At 36.5% G+C, this 24,495-nt stretch overlaps 1 protein-coding gene across 6 annotated transcripts in view; it reads right to left on the bottom strand.

The window, feature by feature from the left end:
• Positions 1-1,371: 1,371 nt before the first annotated feature.
• The window catches only part of NNT (nicotinamide nucleotide transhydrogenase), a 99,816-nt gene continuing 76,692 nt past the window's right edge, over positions 1,372-24,495 (bottom strand). For all 6 annotated transcript variants that reach the window (XM_015139998.3, XM_015139999.3, XM_015140000.3 and 3 more), the window contains exons 20-22: positions 6,619-6,737; positions 4,128-4,243; positions 1,372-2,608 (exon numbers count right to left, since the gene is read on the bottom strand). In XM_015139998.3, coding sequence (XP_014995484.1) covers positions 2,459-2,608; positions 4,128-4,243; positions 6,619-6,737 — 385 coding nt within the window. In that variant the 3' untranslated portion in view covers positions 1,372-2,458. The remainder of the gene's footprint in view (positions 2,609-4,127; positions 4,244-6,618; positions 6,738-24,495) is intronic.

The following is a 24,495-nucleotide window of genomic DNA, read 5'->3' as shown; positions in this document are numbered from 1 at the left end:
AACCATTATGGAAAACAGTATGGCGATTCCTCAAGGATCTAGAACTAGATGTACCATATGACTCAGCCATCCCATTACTGGGTATATACCCAAAGGATTATAAATCATGCTGCTATAAAGACACATGCACACGTATGTTTATTGCAGCACTATTCACAATAGCAAAGACTTGGAATCAACCCAAATGTCCATCAGTGACAGATTGGATTAAGAAAATGTGGCACATATACACCATGGAATACTATACAGCCATAAAAAAGAATGAGTTTGTGTCCTTTGTAGGGACATGGATGCAGCTGGAAACCATCATTCTTAGCAAATTATCACAAGAACAGAAAACCAAACACCGCATGTTCTCACTCATAGGTGGGAACTGAACAATGAGATCACTTGGACTCGGGAAGGGGAACATCACACACCGGGGCCTATCATGGGGAGGGGGGAAGGGGGAGGGATTGCATTGGGAGTTATACCTGATGTAAATGACGAGTTGATGGGTGCTGACGAGTTGATGGGTGCAGCACACCAACATGGCACAAGAATACATATGTAACAAACTTGCACGTTATGCACATGTACCCTAGAACTTAAAGTATAATAATAATAAATAAATTTTAAAAAAAAAGAAATTACATATACAAAAATCCTTTAAATATCCTAACCAATAAAGTAAAATAAAATGAACAGAGCATGAATTTTCAATTCACTTAACACAATTGATGACAAAGGATTGGCAAATAGCAAAGAGTAAGATCATACTAAGTAAAAATATATATAAATTAAAAATGTTACTATGACAAAAATAAATTAATAAATCCAAGTATGATTATTTTTAGTTTAAACTGAGTGTAGGAACTACCTTTTCAAGAAATCAAAATTGCTTCTTTCTAGATATAGCTATGACTACTTTGAGAGAAGGAAAAGGGCAGGAATAAAGATGGTGTTTACTTTCTTCTAATGGAATATTCATGATATAATTAAGCCCTGAGTTTACTAGTGACCTAAGATCAATTAACAAATTGCATTTATCACTTAAAACTTTAAAAAAAGTCTTTTCTGCTTTACCACACACACACACACACACCCACACACACACACAGATCTTAATCTCAGGCACAGCCAAATAGAAACTGATTATAAAACCAAAAGATACTGTGTGTTTTAAACTCACTAAACACGAGCATTACAGTAACAAAATTTGTACTACTTCTTTTTCTGGTTTAGAGATTGTCTTTCATGTGTTAATAATTTTTTGAGAAACTTAGTATCAAATTAATTACATAGAGAGATAAATAATCTGAGTATTCATCACACATTCACCTATATTTAGAGCTTTAGGCACAGTAGCAAAGTCACAAAGAAAATCTAGACTTGTATAAAAAGACATGATCTTTACTGGTGCTTAGATGAACAAAGAGGTAGCAAAAAAAAGCCACCATTTCTCTCAATTACATAAGACCTCAAAACATACACTGATTTGAAAGAAAATCCATCCCTATTATAAACAGTGAAGACAGATTAATGTCATCTATTTCATAGTAGCGGGTCTTCCTTTGATATTTTTAACAGGCAGAAATATTTGATTTTACTCTTTTGTCACCAGAGATAATTGCTACATCACTTGCCAACACGATGAACTCATTTTATTAGTCAAATGTTGAATTCCACTCAAGTGCACTTAATACAGTACTACACATTATAAGTTGATTGAAATTAAAGAGATCTCCAATTAGAAATGGGATTTTCTAAAATACAACTATTACTAATTTTCAAGTTGTGTGTTTCATTGGTGTTCTAATGAAACATATAAAGCAAATGATTTGTTTCCAGCATCTCTGAAAGATTATTTAGTCCTTTAATGTATTAAAATAGTAGTGAGAAAATATGCCCTTGAAATATAGACTCTGAGGTACAGTTTAAAAAATTAAAACAGATTTGATATGGTTAATTCAAACTGTGGTTAAATTGCAAGGGGACAGCTCAGAAGTTCATAAAAGTTTCAAATTAGTCACATTTGTTGAAAAAAAAAAACACAAAATGCAGGTGCCTGCAATGTTTACATTGTGTCAGATATTTCAGAGCCATGTATAATGTTAAGTCCTGAAATCCTAAACACTTAGTTTCTTAAAACATTTCTCGTTACTGAGGAGGCATAAAAAATCCAACAGGATTACATCTAAAATGAGGCTGTTCTTTCTCCTTTTATAAAATATTTTTGATTCCTAACACAAAAAATATGCACAGAAAGACATTTAGAATTTTCAATCCTTTTTTAAAATTGAGGGATCACTGCTTTTGAAAAATCTCTCTATACAGTATTTGCTTTGCTTTCTTCAGTCTTCCTTTTCTTCCAAGAGCTTTGCTACAGATGTACATCACCATGTATACTGATACTTTATTTTCCTGTTCCCACAACTGCAGAGGTGGCTTTATTAGCCAACAGCTTGATCCTTAATATTTACTTCTGATAGGATTCTCTAACTTTCGCCTGGAGCGCATCACATGTTTTCTTAGCATCACCTAGAAGCATGGCCGTGTTAGGTTTGTAGAAGATTGGATTGTCCACTGCAGCATAGCCAACGCCCAAAGACCTCTTCATAACAATCACCTGAGAACCAGAGATAAAATGACATAGTGTATTTAACAGACCTGTCTAGGACATGTTAGGCACACAAACATTGTTCTTCACTACCTTTGAACAAGGCATGTACCACTACTAATTATTTAGTGCAGGGACTTTACACAAGAAGTATTTTTAACATATGTTTACATTGTATTAACTTTAATACTTAAGTGTGCCCTTATTCTTATATCCATTAGAGAAAAAGTCATGTTAATAATTTATCTCTGAGTGACAAGATTACAATTATTTTCTTCCTAGTGCTTTTTTCTCTATAAAGACCATGTACACCATTTTCTAGTCAGCAAAATAAGCATTTTTCTATGAATGTGCTAAAGAAAACAAGTTTAGTGCATAAGTTTCCACTACAAATTCTAAAACAGATGAGGTTGAGTGGGAAAACTATGTTATTCTTTTCTATGACTTTAAAGTATATCAGAAAGTTCTAGGATAAAAGCCCAAAGAGCAATCCAGCTTCTCACAATAACAGAGCTACTAACTAACAGAATGTTCTTAGAAATCAAAATGGAAGATGTAAGTCAATGCATAATATTGACAAGTTATAGACATTTACAATGACATGAGTTATGGATGTTGCTGTCCTGCTGAATATCAAGTCAGTTCTTAATGAAATGAAAAGCTTTTCTGTAGTCTACTAGGACATGCAATCTATCAAAAAATAGAAGCAGTGCAAATGTATTCTTTTTCTTATAGCATTAGGATAGTAATGCACTTCACAAATTCTCAAATATTGACTACTGATACAATTTTTCATACACCCATGAACAAGTATATTTTATGTCTACTCACTCATCACAAATACTAAGTTTTAAACTCCCATATTTACAATAAAAAGAAACAAAATTAAATGGAAATGTACATTATTATGATTTTTTAAATGCAGAGGAGCCTCAGTAGTGGTAAAATGTGCCTACTGCTGACGTAGAGGAAAATTTACAAGCCTTTGAGTTATCTAAAATCTAGCAATTAGCTTTTTCAGAAGTAATATACATGAATGAAGCTTGCTTCCTTATGCCACGTTATTGTTTGGATTTCTAAATCACCTTCCTGCTAGACACTCTATAACAACTTATAAATTCCCTTTCAGAAAGTTAAATGAAAAAAATATGCTCATCTTGGTATATGATGGCAATTGATACTGACTCACTGTCCCAGAGGGAAGCCATCTGCTTCACAGGACTCAATCTGGAATTTAGCCAGACTCATTACAAAAGCTCACAGCTCTTTTTTCAGCTGTGGTTACAGATTTTGTTAATCCACCCACATAATCTCATCTGGTTCTACTTGTGATTAGGGCATTCACTCAGTTTCTCTGGTGGCCAGAGAACAGACAGAAGCTGGACATAGGAAACTGGGCCCTAAACACGCTCTTACCCCTGGACCTCCTAGAAGGCATCATTTCTTATCAAATGATCAAAGAAAGTTCTGCGTGTATATTTTAAGTAACCTTTGATTATCAGAATGAAATACAAGACTGAAACTTTACCTGCTTTGATTTCCAGACCTCAAGGACTGGCATGCCTGCAATAATAGAGTTGGGATCTTCTTGAGCTGCTGAATTAACAGTGTCATTAGCTCCAATTACAAGGACCAAATCAGTATCTATATAATAAAAGAAAAAAGAAAGAATACAAAACTCAAAGGGTCACTTTTGCATATTTTCAGACAAATTATAGTGATCTTTACTTTATAATAACAATAACAAAAATATAGGATTCACACTTGTGCCAGGCACTTTACAAGGAACTTTATCAGAGAGGTGAAGCAACTCAGCCAATGTCACACAGCTAAAAAGCAGTAGGTTTTGCATTTGAACTTGACTATCTTGACTACAGCCTGCATTATTATGCTTCTCCCCTCTCAATAAATATAACTAATCTGACTTTATAACCCTTTTTTGATCTCAAAATGATCTTGCTATAGTGTCACATGATTTTATGAAATTTGCATTCCACTTTCAACCTTTAAAATGACCACTTAAACCTCAAACTATAAGAATCGAAGAAGAAAACCTAGGAAACACCATTCTGAACATCAGCCTTGGGAAAAATGTATGACTAAGTCCTCAGAAGCAATTGTAACAATGCAATAATTGACAAGTGAGACCTAATTAAACTAAAGAGCTTCTGCCTAGCAAAAGAAACTAACAAGAGAGTAAACAGACAAGCTACAGAATGAGAGAAAATATTCACAAATTATGCATGCATTGGACAGAGGTCTAATATCCAGAATCTATAAGGAACTTAACTCAACAAGCAAAAAAAACACATTTTAAAAATGGGCAAAAGACATGAACAGACATTTCTCAAAAGAAGACATACAAGTGGTCAACAAACATGAAGAAATGTTCAACATCACTAAACATAAGAGAAATGCAAAGCAAAACCACAGTGAAATTACTATCTCACACCAGTGAGAATGGCTATTAACAAAAGTCAAAAAAAATAACAGATGCTGGCAAGGCTGTGGAGAAAAAGGAACATTTACACACTGTTTGTGGAAATGTAAATTAGTTCAGCCACTGTGGAAAGCAATTTGGAGATTTCTCAAAGAACTCAGAACTCCTACATGACCCAGCAATCCCACTACTGCGTACATATTCAAAAGAAAACTAATCTTTCTACCAAAAGACACATTCACTAGCATGTTCATTGCAGCACTATTCACAATAGCAAAGACATAGAATCAACCTAGGTGTCAATCAACAGTGCACTGGATAAAGAAAATGTGGTACATATACACCGTGGAACACTACACAGCCATAAAAAAGATGGAAATCATGTCCTTTCCAGCAACATGGAAACAGCTGGAGGTCATTATCCTAAGCAAATTAACACAGGAACAGAAAACCAAATACCGCACATTCTCACTTATAAGTGAGAGTGAAACACTGAGTACTCAGGGACATAAATATGGCGACAATAGAACCTGGAGACTACCAGAATGGGGTGGGAGGGACATGGGCAAGGGTTGAAAAATTGTGGGGTACTATGCTCACTACATCTAACCCTCAGCATCCCACAATATAACCATGTAACAAACCTGCACATGTACCCCTGAATCTACAATAAAAGTTAAAAAAAGATACATAAAAATAAAATAAGATAACCTCTTGAGATACAGTCTGATGTCTAATAGACAATGGTCTCAAAATCTGCATTAAAGTCATGTCCATAATTCCTGGAACTGGCTGGTGTTACACATAATTTAACAACAATGGTATCTGAAAGGGACATAAAATTAAAATGGCCTAAGTTTTCTCTTTAAGAACTGCAATATAAACTACCTTAGAATGTTGCCAAAAAATGCCATGTGAATCTAGACATACACATAATTTCATTACTTTTTCTAATAAACAGCATTTTTTAAGTTTACAGTGGATATTTGCCAGGGGGAAATGGTTTAATTTTAACAAGCATAGGCTTGGGCCAAATGTCATTACCATTCAACATCTACCCTATGACAGCTATAAAGTACAGCACTTTATCTAGGGAAATTCTAGTACTTTTTAAAAAGAAAAGAAAGAGAAAACTACTTCACCAGTCATACATTAGTACAATCGGAAACCAGTAAAATCTCAGAGACTGGCAAGAATCAGACACTAAATTGTCAACAGAAGCACTCATGAATGAAGAGCCTGAGGTTGAGTAACAAGCTGCTGAGAATCAGGATCTGGATTCAAAAGCCAGGTCTGCCCAGATCCCCAGTCTTCAGTATTTCTACACTACACCCCAAGGTTTTCACCATCCTTCAGTTCTTCACAGGGGAGAAAAATTTACCTGTGCTGTTTATGAATCTTTTGTATCTTATTCAACACTATCTTTCACTTATTTAATTTCAACTGAATATCTACCAGGTATAAGTTCTTTTTCATCTGACTAGTCAGTCTTCACTTAATCTACAATTTATATCCCAAATCTGCACTGCTTTATTCATAGTAAGAATATTTAAACTTCACCATTGCCCCCATCACTTACCTGGAAAATCATGGTTGATCTCATCCATTTCCAACACAATATCATATGGCACTCCAGCCTCAGCCAGCAGCACATTAAGCTGACCAGGCATGCGGCCTGCAACTGGGTGAATTCCAAACCTAGACATGAAACAAATGAACAGCTGGCTTTACTTGACAGGACATAATGTACAGAGACCCCAATATCACCTCTAAATCTGCACACTTTGTTCTTTGCACCTCTGCTTTTTTCTGATACTATCTGATCTCTACAGAATGAAACAGAAGTAGTCCAGATATATAGTCAATTTACAAATATTGAAGTTGAAGATTCGGTATCTTAGTGTGGAGAAACTATAACTTTCCTCAGAAAAATAAAAGCATAACTTTGGAGCCAGACTCTTCCATATACGCTTGTAGTGCAGTGAACTTCCAATAATGTTAATAAATAATATCACCTTACATTTAAAAGGCATTGTGTTCTCTCATACTTTCTGGTAAATATTGAATCTTTAAAAACCTATTCACCTAGCCTGGAATTAAATGTTTCCCATGAAAAATCAACATTATTCTATCAAAAGCTGACTTCACATTCAACTTTAACCTCTTTGTTCAAAGGTAGGGAGATGACTGGGCACGGTGGCTCATGCCTGTAATCCCAGCACTTTCGAAGGCCAAGATGGGCAGATCACTTGAGGTCAGGAGTTCAAGACCAGCCTAGCCAACATAGCAAAACCCCATCTCTACTAAAAATACAAAAATTAGCCAGGCACAATGGCAGGTGCCTGTAATCCCAGCTACTCAGGAGGCTGAGGCAGGAGAATCGCTTGAACCCAGGAGGAGGAGATTGCCATGAGCTAAGATCGTGCCACTGCACTCCAGCCTGGGTGACAGAGCAAGACTTTGTCGCAAGCAAAACAAAAAAGGTAGTGAGGTAAAATATTGTCATACACACGATGTTAAAGCCTACAGCCACTCAGAGAATGATATAAAGTACTACTCTACATCACAGAAGACATGTGATGGGAACACACAGGAGCATCTAAAACACAGAGTGGGTAATACACAAGCAGAGCTCTACACTTAGGGTAAAGGACACCAAAGCATCAAGCAACTTCTTTTGACCACAGATATAATAAGGTCTTTAAAGTTTTTTAATCCAACTTCTTGCCCAGTATTTATCTGTCTCCACAGTACTAGGAGCAGTGTGTGGCACATAGAAAAGGCTCCATAAGAAGTGAATGAATTAATGAATGAATGAGTCCAAAAAGAAATGCAGTTTATACTATCTCTTGGAAGAGATCCATCCAGCCTCAGCTTAAATACCTTCAGTGACCCTTCTAAGGTCTAATCCATTACTAGACTACATATATATATACACAGACACACACACATATGTGTGTGTGCAAGTATGTGTATATTGTGTATGTATGCATATATATTCATATAGTAATATATTCATTCATATACAGTAAGTCCTCACTTATCCATAAGTTCTTAGAAAGTGCAAATTTTTAGAAAGTGCAACTTTAAGTGAAACAAGATATAATGAAACCAATTTTACTCTAGGCTAATTGATATAAACAAGAGTTAAGTTCCTACAGCATATTTCTGGCCACAAAAGTATCCCCAAATTTCTAAATAAAAACCAAAACATTTCTAATAGTAAACATTGAAATAAATGTGAGCTATACATACAGTTAGGAAAGTTAATAAGATCAAATACGATAATTATTTACCCAAGGCAGGAATCAGATCCGGACAGGACACCATCTCATTGCAGTGTGCACTCCCAGACACCCACACTCACTCAGACTGGGACCACGTAGACACACCAATTCACTTAACATGAACGTCTTTGAGATATGAGAGGAAAGCAGAGAATCCAGAGAAAACCCATGCAGGCATGGTGAGAATGTGCAGACCCCACAGTGACAATAGCCCCAGCTGGGAATTGATTTTTTTTTTCTCATCAAAGTGGTAACAAAATGATACTGAAAAAAATGACATTATTTGAGGATTTGCAATATATATATTCATATATTAATATATTCAGTCTTAATATATATTATGTAATATATAATGTATACATATTAAGCCAAAAATAAATAAATTATGTGTGTGTGTATATATATATAAAATCTCTTGGGTATATATATATACCCAAAGAGAAACTCCATCTCATTGTTTTCCAAGGTCTGTAGTTGTGCCATCTGGAACCATAATGAATCTACAACCTCTTTCATTTGCAGATTCCTGCCAGCTATCCTAGTGATATGGTTTGGCTGTGTTCCCACTCAAATCTCATCTTGATTCCCATGTGTTGTAGAAGGGACCTGGTGGAAGGTAATCGAATCATGGGGGCAGATCTTTTCCCATGCTGGTCTCATGATAGTGAATAAGTTTCACAAGACCTGATGATTTTATAAGAAGGAGTTTTCCTGCACAAGCTCTCCTTTTTTTGCCTGCCACCATCCACGTAAGATGTGACTTGCTCCTCCTTGCCTTCCACCATGAATGTGAGACCTTCCCAGCCATGTGAAACTGTAAGTCCATTAAACCTCCTTCTTATATAAATTGCCCAGTCTCAGGTATGTCTTTATCAGCAGCATGAAAATGGACTAATATAGTAAACTGGTACCGGGAGTAGGGTACTGTTGAAAAGATACCCAAAAATGTGGAAGCAACTTTGGAACTGGGTAACTGGCAGAGGTTGGAACAGTTTAGAGGGCTCAGAAGAAGGCAGGAGAATGTGGGAAAGTTTGGAACTCCCCAGAGACTTGTTGAACAGCTTTGATCAAAATGCTGATAATGTTATGGACAATGAAATCCAGGCTGAGGTGGTCTCAGATGGAGATGAGGAACTTGTTGGGAACTAGGGCAAAGGTGACTCTTGTTATGTTTTAGCAAAGAGAATGATGGCATTTTACCCCTGCCCTAGAGGTGTGCAGAACTTTGAACTTGAGCAAGATAATTTAGAATATCTCACAGAAGAAATTTCTGAGCAGCATATCATTCAAGAGCTGACTTGGGTGCTGTTAAAGGCATTCAGTTTTAGAAAGCAAACACAGCATAAAAGTTTGGAAAATTTGCAGCCTGACAATGTGATAGAAAAGAAAAATCCCATTTTCTGAGGAGAAATTCAAGCCAGCTATAGAAACTTACATAAGTAATGAGGAGCCTAATGTTAATCCCCAAGGCCATGGGGAAAATGTCTCCAGGGCATGTCAGAGACCTTTGCAGCAGCCCCTCCCATCAAAGGCCCAGAGGTTTAGGAGGAAAAAATGGTTTCATGTGCCAGGCCCAGGGTCCCTCTGCTGTGTGCAGTGTAGGGACTTGGTGCCCTGTGTCCTAGTCGCTTGAGTCATGACTAAAAGGGGCCAAGGTATAGCTTGGGCTGTTGCTTCAGAGGGTGGAAGCCCCAAGCCTTGGTAGATTCCACGTGATGTTGAGCCTATGTGTGCACAAAAGTCAAGAATCGAGGTTTGGTATCCTCCGCCTAGATTTCAGAAGATGCATAGAAACACCTGGGTGCCCAGGCAGAAGTTTGCTGTGGGGGTGGGGCCCTCATAGAGAACCTCCGCTAGGGCAGTGCAGAAGGAAAATGTGGGGTTGGATCACCCATATAAAGTCTCTACTCGGGCATCACCTAGTGGAGCTGTGAGAAGAGGGTCACCATCCTCCAGACCCTAGAACGGTAGATCCACCAACACCTTGCACCACGCACCTGGAAAATCTGCAGAAACTCAATGCCAGTCCATGAAAGCAGCCAGGAGGGAGGCTGTACCCTGTAAAGCCACAGGGGCAGAGCTGCCCAAGACCATGGGAACCCATCTTTTGTATCATTGTAAGCTGGATGTGAGGCATGGAGTCAAAGTAGATCATTTTTTGAGCTTTAAGATTTGACTGCCCCACTGGATTTCAAATTTGCATGGGGCCTGTAGTCCCTTTGTTTTGGCCAATTTCTCCCATTTGAAATGGGTGTATTTACCCAATTGTATCTAAGTAACTAACTTGCTTTTGATTTTACAGGCTCATAGGCAGAAGGGACTTGCCTTGTCTCCTATGAGACTTTGGACTGTGGACTTTTGAGTTAATGTTGAAATGAGTTAATACTTTGGGGGATGATAGGGAAGGCATGATTGGTTTTGAAATGTGAGGATATGAGATTTGGGAGGGGCCAGAGGTGGAATGATACAGTTTGGCTGTGTCTCTACCGAAATCTCACCTTGAATTCCCACGTGTTGTGGGAGGGCCCCAGTGGGAGGTAACTGAATCATGGGGGCAGGTCTTTTCTGTGCTGTTCTCATAACAGTGAATAAGTCTCACGAGACCTGATGGTTTTATTAGAAGGAGTTTCCCTGCACAAGCTCTCTTGTTCTGGCTTGCTACCATCCATGTAAGATGTGACTTGCTCCTCCTTGCCTTCTGCCATGATTGTGAGGCCTTCCCACCCATGTGGAACTGCAAGTCCATTAAACCTCCTTCTTTTGTGAATTGCCCAATCTCATGTATGTCTTTATCAGCAGCACAAAAATGGACTAATGTACCTTGGATTCCTCCTAAGCAAAACACCCTCAGTCCTTTCAAATATTTAATGAATGACAGACTTCCTGACCTACTGCTGTCCTAGTCATCTGTATCCTATATTGTCAATGCCCAGCTTCAGTCTCAGTCCCTCAAAGTGAATACAGTGTGCTAGACATGATCTAGATGCATAAGGTGCAGTAAGAAAACCATATCCTCACATCTTTCATTGATAAAGCCTAAGTCTGTATTAGCATTTATGGCCACCACAACACAATGCCACCTCACACAAAAATTATGATCATTTAAGGTGCGTTGTTATTTTTCACATGAACTGCTGCCAAGCCAGGTCTCCCCACTCTTCATATAGGCACATCAGGGAAGAGGTTAAAGAGCACAAGACTTGACCCTTTCCTGAAAAGAAGACCTGAAAAGAGCTATAGATGGCCATTTATTTTGCCCAGGTAAGTGAGAAATAGTTTTCTACATCTTTAAAACTAATAATGAAGACCCTAAACTACTATTAGAGGTCTTTTAGTTGGAGGAAAAATATATCAAATGACAGATATTCTTTTTTTTATTATTATACTTTAAGTTCTAGGGTACATGTGCACAATGTGCAGGTTTGTTACATATGTATACATGTGCCATGTTGGTGTGCTGCACTCATTAACTCGCCATTTACATTAGGTATTCCTCCTAATGCTATCCCTCCCCTCTCCCTGCTCCCCACAATAGGACCCAGTGTGTGATATTCCCCTTCCTGTGTCAAAGTGATCTCATTGTTAAATTCCCACCTATGAGTGAGAACATGCAGTATTTGGTTTTCTGTTCTTGCGATAGTTTGCTGAGAATGATGGTTTCCAGCTGCATCCATGTCCCTACAAAGGACACAAACTCATCCTTTTTTATGGCTGCATAGTATTCCATGGTGTATATGTGCCACATTTTCTTAATCCAGTCTGTCACTGATGGACATTTGGGTTGGTTCCAAGTCTTTGCTATTGTGAATAGTGCTGCAATAAACATACGTGTGCATGTGCAGATATTCTTTCTTATCAAATATCTCTATACACACAAACTAGAAAATCTAAAAGAGTTGAATACATTCCTGGACACATACACCCTCCCACTGAACCAGGAAGAAACTGATTCCCTGAACAGGCCAATAAAGAAATTGAATCAGTAATAAATAGTCTACCAAACAAAATAAAGCCCAGGATCTGATGAATTGGCAGCTCAAATCTACCAGATGTACAAAGAAGAGCTGGTACCATTCCTACAGAAATGATTCGAAAAAACCGAGGAGGAGAGACCCCTCCCCAACTCATTCTATAAGGCCAGCATCATTCTGACACCAAAATCTGTCAGACACACACACACACACACATAAACATACACACACACAAACATACACACACACACACACAGACTTTATCATTGATGAACATTGATGCAAAAATCCTCAACAAAATACCTGCAAACTGAATCCAGCAGCACATCAAAAAGCTAATACACCACAATCAAGTAGGCTTCATCCCAGGGATGCAAGGCCAGTTCAACATATGCAAATCAGTAAGTGTGATTCATCGCACAAACAGAACTAAAGACAGAAACCACATGATTATCTCAATAGATGCAGAAAATGCTTTCAATAAAACTCAATAACCCTTCATGTTAAAAACTCTCACTAAACTAGGTATTAAAGGAACATACCTCAAAATAATAAGAGCCATCTATGACCAACCCATGGCCAACATTATACTGAATGTGCAGAAGCAGGAAGCATTCTCTTTGAAAACCAGCATAATACAAGGGTGCCCTCTTCTCACCACTCCTATTCAACATAGTAATAAGAGTCTTTGCCAGAGCAATCAGGCAAGAGAAAGAAATAAAGAGCATCCAAATAGGAAAAGAGGAAGTCAAACTATCCTTGTTTGGAGATGACATGATTTTATACCTAGCAAACCCCACAGTCTTGGCCCCAAAGCACCTTCAGCTGATAAACGACTTCAGCAAACTTTTAGGATACAAAATAAATGTATAAAAATCACTAGCATTCCTATATACAAACAACAGCCAACCCTGGCCAAATCAGGAACATAACCCCATTCACAAGTGTCACAAAAATAATAAAATAGCTAGGAATACAGCTAATCAGGGAAGCGAAAGATCTCTACAATGAGAATTACAAAACAGTGTTCAACGAAATCAGAGATGACACAAAAAAAAGGAAAAACATTCCATGCTCATGGTTAGGAAGAATCAATATCACTAAAGTGGTCATACTGCCCAAAGTGATTTACAGATTCAGTGCTATTCCTATCAAACTACCAATGACATTCTTTACAGAATGAACTGGAAAACTATTAGAAATTATTATAAAACTAATAGAAAAAACTATTTTAAAATTCATATGGAACCAGAAATGAGCCCCAATAGCCAAGGCAATCTTAAGCAAAAAGAGCAAAGTTGTACCAGTACCATGCTACCTGACTTCAAACTATATTACAGGGCTGTAGTAAAACTACAGGGCTGTAGTAGTAAAACTATATTCTAAAACTATATAGTAGTAGTAAAACTATATTCTAAAACTATATTCTAAAACTATATACTACAGCCCTGTAATATAGTTTGAAGTCGGGTAGCATGGTACTGGTACAAAAACTGGTACAAAAACAGACACATAGACCAATGAAACAGAATAGAGACCCCAGAAATAAGGTCACATAACTATGACCATCTGATCTTCAACAAAGCTGACAAAATCAAGCCACGGGGAAAGGACTCCCTATTCAATAAATGGTGCTGGGATAACTAACCATACACAGAAGATTGAAGCTGGACCCCTTCCTTGTGCCATATCCAAAAATTAACTCAAGATGGATTAAAGACTTAAATGTAAAATCCCAAACTATAAAAATCCTGGAAGACAACCTAGCCAATACCATTCTAGAGATAGGAGCAGGCAAATATTTCATAATGAAGACACAAAAAGCAATTCAACAAAAGCAGAAATTGATAAATAGGATATAATTAAACTAAAGAGTTTCTGCACAGCAAAAGAAACTATCAACAAAGAGACAGCTTACAGAATGGGAGAAAATGTTTACAAACTACGCATCTAATAAAAGCCTAATATCCAGCATCTATAAGGAACTTAAACAAATTTACAAACAAAAAAAAACAAACAACCACATTAAAAGTGGGCAAAGGACATGAACAGACACTTTTCGAAAGAAGACATACATATAGCCAATAATCATATGAAAAAAAACTCAACATCACTGACCATTAGAGAAATTCAAGTCAAAACCACAATGAGATACCATCTCACATCAATCAGAACGGCTATTACTAAAAAGTCAAAAAACAACAGATCCTGGCAAGATCGCAGAGAAAAGGGAATGCTTATACACTGTTGGTGGGATTGTAGGTTAGTTCAACAATTGTGGAAAACAGTATAGCAATTCCTCAAAGAACTATACACAGAACAACCATTTGACCCAGCAATCTCATTACTGGGTATATACCCAAAGGAATATAAACCATTCTACTATAAAAAACACATGCATGCAAATGTTCACTGCAGCACTATTCACAATAGCAAAGACATGAAATTAACCTAAATGCCCATCAATGAGAGATTGGATAAAGAAAATGTTGGTACACATACAGCCACAAAAAAGAATAAGATAATGTATTTTATGGGAACACGGATAGAGCTAGAGGCCACTATCCTTAGCAAACTAACACAGGAACAGTAAACCAAATGCCAGATGTTCTCATTTATAAGTGGGAGCTAAATGATGAGAACTCATGGACAAAAGAGGGGAAGAACACACTGGGGCCTACTTGAGGGTAGAAGAAGGGAGGAGGGAAGGGATCCAACAAAAATAACTATTGGGTACTAGGTTTAAAACCTGGGTGATGAAATTATCTATACAACAAACCCTTTGAGATGAGTTTACCTATATAACAAACCTGCACATGTACCCCTGAACCTAAAATAAAAGTTAAAAAAAGAACTCCTGTTTATATAATTTTCCATCTAGGTAGGGCTGAAAGATTCAACCCTCTAGTCACATGTTCTTTACCTCTGGCAACTAGCCCCTTCCTGAAGCTATGGGGCTAGCCCTAACTAGCCAAATTCACTTTAATAGCATAAACTCAGGTATAGTTGACAGGGTTTGTTGTGAATAACAAAAGACGTCCCCAACAGGAAATTCCAAGGGCTTTATAAGCTTTTTTATGTCAGGAATGGGAGACAAAGACTAAATAGGTATTTTTTATTAGCACTGATAGCAAGTAAAAATGAACTGCACAGAATGAACTATTAATACTCCAAGATTATTTTAAAAGGAATCCAGCATCTCTTCCTTCAGTGGGTTGTTGACAGTTTTACTTAAGTGAGAATAAATTAAAGACATTCATTAGTTTTAGGTGGTTATCCAATCTCACCATCTTAATGCAGGTTTTAGGTTCTTCAATCATGAATTATTCTATAATTTTTGGCAACATTAAAGACAGTTCAACACGTAAGTGAATTTTTTTTAATTCTCTAGAAACAAGATTGTTTATTTTTTTAACCAAACATTGCTATTCTAATGTCATCATCTGTGCCAAACCAGAGTTTCAATCACTCCTGACAACAAATGAAATGAGGCAAAATACTGACAATTTATGTTCATACTCTTCATGTAGTAATACAAGCTATATTCAGTACTACCACAGCTGTTTTCAAACTGCTCCAGAGAAAACATTTCCAAAATGTTACATGGATTCTTCTGCTGAGATCTCTACTTTAAAAATTTAATATTTTACAGTGGCAATTAGAAAATATTTGGAAAAAATTTTCTCCAGCAATCAAAGTGCATGCTCATCAAATAAGAGGCATTTTTCTAAACCTCAAATCTAAACATAAATATCTTTTTATATGCAGGTTTAAGCATGAAAATTAAAAACAGATTTAGAAAGAAAATGCATTATATTGAAATAACCAAAATATACTCCCAAGCCTACTGATGGCCCGGAATTTGAGAAAAGACATGATGAATGGAAGTTTCCAAGGTGCCTGAGTTTACAAATAACCATCACTGTTTTCATCAAGTTCCAGACTTTTAACTTTGTCTTCTATGGTGGAGATAGCTGAATAATCCCTCGAGTTCAGGAACAATAAAAAAAAAGCACTAAGAAAAAGATAACACATCCAGAAAAAAAAAAATAAAGCTTACTTAAGTATAATAACAATTCAATTTTTTTTAAAAAGAGGAAAGGGCTGAATTTGTGTAATCTTTGCATATGTGAGAAAGAAGGATGCACACAAAGCAAAATGCACAAAAGTGACACATATATATGGCTTTAAAGGCACGTATGACACAAAGTGTTTAAAAATAAGAAAGTTATTTGAATATCAAAATAGAAAGGATATTAATAGATTATAACCCCGTGCAGAAAGTGGGAAACCAGGAATCAATACTGATAACAGATTCATAGGTCAGTAAGAAATAAACACAGAAAGAAAGAAGCACTCTCCCTTACAGTGGTAGACCATGAACTGATAAATGTGATGGGGTTTTTACATGACCATTTTGCAATCATCATAATAAAGATTGGTACTGTAAAAATCATTAGCATGGCTGGGCATGGTGGCTCATGCCTGTAATCCTAGCACTTTGGGAGGCCGAGGCGGATGGATCACCTGAGGTCAGGAGTTCGAGACCAGCCTGGTTTAGTAGAAACCCCGTCTCTACTAAAAATACAAAAATTAGCTGGGCATGGTGGTGGGTGCCTGTAACCCCACCAACTCGGGAGGCTGAGACAGGAGAATTGCTTGAACCCAGGAAGCGGAGATGGCAGTGAGCTGGGATGGCGCCACTGCATTCCAGCCTGGGCAAAAAAGCAAAACTCCATCTAAAAAAAAAAAAAATCAGCACATGTTCAGTCTAGGGAGTTATGTTTGATGAAGAGCAAGATATTTGCATGGTCTTAAAGACAGCTCAAAGCAGTTTGCCCCTGTTCCCTTACTCTTACCTCAACTGAGAAAGAAAAAAAATTAAAACTTTTAGTGCTTTCTCTGATAGTTACGTCAATGAAAACTGATCTATAATCAGAGAGTAGTTGTTAGAAATATTAACCACCTGTACACTTTGCTGAATGGGCATTTAATTATGTGGACAGAGTCCATATTTTTGTTTTCTCCCCAGATAACAATTCCTTGTAAATACCTAACAAAATAGATTTTACCAAGTTTAACATCCAAATCTCTGCCAAGAAGAACTTACATTGAAACTGTAGTTTATTAATATGTATTTTACTGCACTGTTTGGTGGACACAGGTACTGACAATACCTTAAGTCAATGTTCTGACGATTTCGTGAACCAAAGAAAGGCACAGAGATTGTGCCCCAACAAAGGCAGAGATCCTATAATTAAATTTTAGGGCCCTAGCATTTGATTATTTTTGAATAATAGAACAAAATCATTTCCAAAAGAATGTACCCTAAAATAAAAAGTTTTAGATTGAAAAAGTCATTTCACTTTAACAGAGATTCTTAGTAACACATCTAAAGTATCGCATTGCATTATTAATCAACTGATTTTCTTTCAAAGTTAATGCCAAGTTGTATTTCAACTGTATCAATTTCAAATCAACATTTCAAATTAACTCAGAGACTTTTGCGCCCAGTTATTAAAGGTACTCTTCTATCACTGACTAAACCCAATGATGAAGCTAAATAACTAGATTTAGCTCATAGAACTACAGATCTAAAAGATCAGAGGGCACATGGATAAGGTTCAAGAGAAACACGAAGTACCTAAAAACTTTAAAAATAGCACACTCTGGCCAGGCACCGTGGCTCACACCTGTAATCCCAGCACTTTGAGAGGCCAAGGTGGGCGGATCACCTGAGGTCAGGAATTCAAGACCAGCCTGGCCAACATGGTGAAACCTCATCTCTATTTTAAAAAAACACAAAAATTAGCTGGGCATGGTGGCACACACCTATAGTCCCAGCTAACTCAGGAGGCAGAGGTGGGAGAATCGTTTGAACCCGGAGGCGGAGGTTGCAGTGAGCCAAGTTTGCGCCACTGCACTCCAACACACACACACACCCTTAAAAAAAATTCTGGATCAACTGGCCAGAAAAAAAGGCAAAACTGTGATTTTCAAATAAACCACAGAAGATGACCAAATATTTCTTATTTGCATAGAAGAAAAGAAAATATTCAAATGTAAAAGAAAGAATTAAATTTTTTTTATTAAAAAAAGCTTTTTGTTAACAATTTAAAACAAATCTTTATCTAGGAAAATTTCAGGCTTCTTTTTTGTGGGCCAGAGGGAGAGAGACTCACTAATCTGCCTTCATGCGTAACTCCCAGTTCAATCCAAAATGAATCCAAGAGTATTTTACATATAACTCAAAGGATGGTTGCCAGTGGGCATGATCAAGACCGTTATGGAAGCTGGGACAGCATTTTATTTATTGAAGGTGGGGGAGGGATTTCAATACATGGTCTTACCACTAGTAAGAGCAAGAAGCAACTTAGAGGGAGTCCAGGATTTGCAGAGTAACTACATGATGTTGCCCAATCCTACAGTACTAACTGCCTCTCAAATTAATCATTTGTGCTCTTTTCAGGTGTTAAAAGTAATCTTGGACACCAAAAATGTTTCCTAATTTCCCAATCCAGATCACCAATAAGTATCTCCTGCTTCTCCCAGGCCCACCAGGCCCACTGCTCTTCCCAAAACCTAACTGATGAGAATGTAAGACTAAGAATCGCTGTTCCACATGACATTTAAAGTCTGTGTTAGTTTCATATTGCTGCTGTAACAAACTACCACAAATGTAGTGCCTTGAAACAATCAAATTTGTTATCACTTAAGAGTTCTGAAGGTCAGAAGTCCAAAATCAGTTTCCCTGGACAAAAAAAAAAAAAAAAAAAAAAATCAAGATATCGAGAGGCCTTAATTCCTTCTGGATTGTTTTGTGATGAATTCCCCAGGTGTTCTTTGAGCTTTTCCGGGTGTTATTTGGATGTCTCGATCTCTACCAAGGCCAGGGAGGTTTTCCTCAATTTTTCCCTCAAATATGTTTTCCAAATTTCTAGATTTCTCTTCTTCCTCAGGAACACCAATTATTCTTAGTTTTAGATGTTAAACATAGTCCCAAACTTCTTGGAGGCTTTGTTCATTTTTTTTTTTAATTCTTTTTTCTTTGTCTTTGACAGATTGGGTTAATTCAAAAGCCTTACCTTTGATCTCTGAAGTTGTTTCTTCTGTTTGTTCTATTCTATTGCTGAGACACTCAATGCATTTCACATTTCTCTGTGATTGCTTTTTATTTATGCTTTCTATTTCACAAAAGATGTTTCCTTTCATATCCTGTATCATGTTTTTGATTTCTTTAACTTGGACTTCACCTTTCTGTGGTGCCTCCCTGATTAGCTTAATAATTGGCCTTCTGAATTCTTTTTCTGGCAATTCAGAGATTTTGTCTGGAAAAGTCACCCTGTTCAACAAATGGTGTTGGGACAATTGTAAGCCACATGTGAAATAATGAAACTGAATCCTCATCTCTCACCTTATACAAAAATCAACTCAAGATGGATTAAAGACTTAAATCTAAGACCCGAAACCATAAAGATTCTATAAGATAACATCAGAAAAACCCTTCTAGATATTGGCTTAGGTGAAGATTTCATGACCAAAAACTCAAAGGTAAATGCAATAAAAACAAAGATAAATAGATGGGACTTAATTAAGCTAAAAAGCTTCTGCACAGCAAAAATAATAATAAACAGAGTTCACAGACAACCCACAGAATGGGAGAAAATCTTCAAAATCTATACATCTGACAAAATACTAATGTCCAGAATCTACAAAGAAGTCAAACAAATCAGCAAGAATAAAACAAACGATCCCATCTAAAAGTGGCCTAAGGACATGAATAGACAACTCTCAAAAGAAGATATACAAATGTCCAACAAGCACATGGAAAAATGCTCAACATCACTAATTATCAAGGAAATGAAAACCAAACCACAATGCAATACCACCTCAATCCTGCAAGAATGGCCATAATCAAAAAATAATAAAGGTTAGTATGGATGTAGTGAAAAGGAAACATTTTTACACTGCTGGTGGAAATGTAAACTAGTACAATACAGTATGGTAAACAGTGTGGAGATTCTTTAAAGAACTGAAAGTAGATCTACCATCTGAGTCAGCAATCCCACTACTAGGTATCTACCCAGAGGAAAAGAAGTCATTATACAAAAAAGATACTTGCACACATGTTTATAGCAGCACAATTTCTGATTGCAAAAATATGGAACCAGCCCAAATGCCCATCAATCAGTAAGCAGATAAATAAAATGTAGTATCTCAGCCATAAAAAGGAATGAAACAATGGCATTCACAGCAACCTGAATGGAACTAGAGACTAGTATTCTAAGTGAAGTAACTCAGGAATGGAAAACCAAATGGAAAATTATATTTTTTCACTCATAAGTGGGAGTTAAGCTATCAGGGTACAAATGCATAAGACGGTAATTGAGCTTTAGGGACTCAGGGGAAAGGATGGGGGTGGCAAGGGATAAAAGAGTACACATTGGGTATAGTGTACACTCCTTGGGTGATGGGTGCACCAAAATCTCAGAAATCACCACTAAAGAACTTTTCCATGCAACCAAACACCTATTCCCCAAAAATCTATTGAAATTAAAAAAAAAAATTAAATTCCTTCTGGAGATTCTAGGGCAAACTCCATTCCATGCCTTTTCCAACTTCTGCAGTCTTCCCTCTTTCCTTGGTGGGGGGCTACATCACCCCAACTTCTGCTTCCACTGTCACATCTCCTTCTCTAACTCTGATCCTCCTGCCTCCCTCTTATAATGACCCTAGTGATTACACTGAGCCCACCCAATAATCCGAGAAATTCTCCCCATCTCAAAATCCTCACCTTCATCAAATCTACAAAGTCCCTTTTGCCATGTAAGGTAACATAGTCGTAGGTTTTGGGGATTCAGATGTGGACACTTTGGGAGACCACTATTCTGCCTACCACAAAGCTCTCCAGTCCTGAAATTCAGTGAACAAGGACGTCTATTTTAGCTACATAACCCAATATATACTTTGTGATTACTGTTGGATTTCAAGTTTATATCCCTCCTTGATTCCAGCTTATTTTGTTTAATTTTATTTGTTTTTAATATTGCTTTTGTCACCTTTAATCCATTTGGCTACCATCTTGAGGCTTTAACTGAGGTATCTTGGACCAAATTAGAAATTAAGGACCTCTAAAAATATTAGTTCTTTTTGTGATGCCTTGATTAGCTGCAGACTGCATAAAGACAACGTTTTTGTTGAGCTAGTTGTAAAGGGTAAATAATTTTGAGCTAGTTGTAAAGGGTAAGTAATTACCAACATAACCATCATGTTATGCCTAATATCCCAAAGGACCGATCATTTTATATCTACTTGCACAGTAATTTATTACACTAAACTTTATGACCCTAAAGTCAGAAAAAAAAACATATGCAAGATTATTACAAGAGAATGCCAATGTTTTGAGAAAAATAACAGAATACAGTCAAATGCATAGAGATATATATGCATGCTGATGAGTCAATGCGAGTTTATAAAAAATTCTGGCACATGTAACTGGCTAATCCCCAAAGTATGTATTAAAATTAATTATATCAGACACTGGTTGGCCATGATGAGCAATTTCCCGGAACTGATGGCCAAAGCTCATCAATGTTCCGTCATCACATGAAGAATATCCAGAATTTCAACATGCAAAGCCTACCAACCTTTTAGTTCTTCTCTTTCAACTCTGAAAATTATCTTTTATTATGCAAATGCTTAAAAAAGAATCAGCTATCCATCACCATGATAAGATCCTACAGAGGAAAATAACTAAAATGAGGACATAGAAAGATCTTGCGGGCTTTCAGAATTCTTCCTTTATGCATCTACTTCTTCCTATACAATAACATAACTGGTTGACATGACTGTGCTCTCCTAACTAAGAGTTCCTTGAGAATAGGAACAAACCATGTCTTATTTATCAGTTCCTGCCACTCTATTGCAGGGACTCAATTAAAGAGAGAGAAGGAGAGAAGGGGTTTTAAACAATACAATGTGCCCAATAAAGTATACTGATTTATATACTTTCTATGTCTCTTTTTAGAGAAAGGATTTAGAAAAGCAGTATAGGGTAGCAGTTCAGAGTTCTAGCTTGCCACTGCCAGGTTCAAAGCATTTGAACAATTTACTTCTGTGCACCTCCATTCCCTCACATGTACCATGGGATTGATAATAAAAATCTCCTCAGAGGACTATTGAGGGATTTAAGTGATATAGTTTGTGTAAAAAGCTTTTCATACAAGGTGCTTTAGACCAACACCTGGCAGAAATAAGTGTTCAATAAATGTACACAGCAATTATCCTGTTCACATACATTTTTGTATAATGTAAATGTTCATCTGTGTTTTTCAAATAAATGCATATTTTTAATAATCACTTAATATAAAGAAGCACACATTTTCACATTAAAACAAATGTTGATTTAAAGTCAACACTTACTGGGTTGCTTTTCCAATTTTTATCTTGTAAAGCAAGTAAAAATCAATAGAGTCCAATAAAAGCCAGAAATTATTTGTATTTGCAGCTACATCAAAAGTATTAAAAAACTATACAGTCAATCTAGATTGAGGCCAATAATTATCAATGTTGAGCTCCCTGGGAACTTGGTCAAAACTAACATTCAAATACTTTGATAGAGTCAAATTTCAAAAGATCATTTTTAACCATTTAACTGATATGATTAGGCAAAAAATGTATTGTTTCTTTGGTTGATAGATACAACAAATGTGATCAAGTTAGGATAATCTCTTCACTACCTCGAAGCAAAAAAAAAAAAAAAAAAATTCAACACTATTTGCTGTTTTCCTCTCTCAAATATGAAAACGATAAAGCCTTTCATGGAATATTAGATAATAAAAAAGCTCAGGCTTCAGTCATCAATTAAGAATAGACCCAGGCACAGTTCAAAAAAAGTAGAATAATCTACTCAAATGAAACAACCTGATCTTCAGAACCGTTTAAATTAACCAAAGAAGATTAAAAACAAATACGAGTATATACAAGAACTATTCATGAATACTGAGTATACTTGGTAAAATATGAAAAAGAAGCAATTCAAAAAGTACTATTTTTTAAAAGCCTCTTTTATAATACATGATGACATAAACTTCATTCTTTAGAGTTTTTCTCAACTTCACATTAGATTTCAGATACCACATGTTTTAAAGGGGACACAACAACAGAAATTTCCATGATCACAGACCATGGAGACAATATGTCCTGACCAGGGTACTTAACAGAAGTTTTCTTGGGTATGTGAGGCCATTAAAGAATATAAAACATTCACCACATGCATCCTACCAAAACTGTTCAAACAAAGTTTTGGTTCTTGTATTATGGAAATATCCAGACCCAGTTCAGCAATAAACTATTAAGAATGTTTAATTAAATCGAGCATCCCAATTCAACAGTTACACAAAGAAACTGTAAGTACAACTGGGCCCCTTTCTAAACTATTTAGAGTACTTTTTCCATTTTGCAGCTTCTTGCTATCATAAATGGTGACAAGGATTAACAGATTTTTTTGAAAAAAGCTCTTTACAACCTTCAACAATTTGCTTACATGTTTTGTGAGTCACTATGCAAAATTTATGTCCATACTCCAGATGTTCAGAGTTACTTTCCCTTATTTTACTCTGTTTTACATTTTAAAATCAAGCTGGATATAGGACAAGGTACATTGATAGCATTTTGGAATTCTGCCTTCCCGATACTATCATCCCACAATTTTCCTAAATACGTTATGATAACCTTCTAGGAGGCTGACAAAGTAAGCAAAATACATAAACAGAAAATAAAAAAGAAGGCTCATTTGTTAAACATCTACTAACTTCTCCTGTTTTAAAACTATAAATATTTAAACATCCATAAAACGTTAATGGTTTAAACAGAACTTAAAGATCTTCCAATCTTCCAACTGCTTCTTAAGGTAGGAATTCTTCATTTAGAAATTATACCAAAAATGTTTGCACAGTGTTCTGTCCCAAAAACAGGTTGGAAATTCCACTGTGGATACAATAAAGAGTCCCTAGTATGAGCTATACCTCAAGGACCTGTGGAATTCTGTTTGTATGTGGCAGTGTTACATTCTGAGGGTCTCTGGAGGTAATCAAATGATTTGTTACTATATTCAGTATTTTTTTACATTTAATTATGCATTTCACTTGTGAAAAATACGATAGACTCACTGAAAAGGCAGGTTTCTTTGGTTTATCA

The sequence above is a fragment of the Macaca mulatta genome, chromosome 6 (genome assembly GCF_049350105.2).
Source record: "Macaca mulatta isolate MMU2019108-1 chromosome 6, T2T-MMU8v2.0, whole genome shotgun sequence".
Lineage (NCBI taxonomy): Eukaryota > Metazoa > Chordata > Mammalia > Primates > Cercopithecidae > Macaca > Macaca mulatta.
Note: the sequence above shows the minus strand (reverse complement) of the source record. Positions and strands in the feature narration are given on the sequence as shown.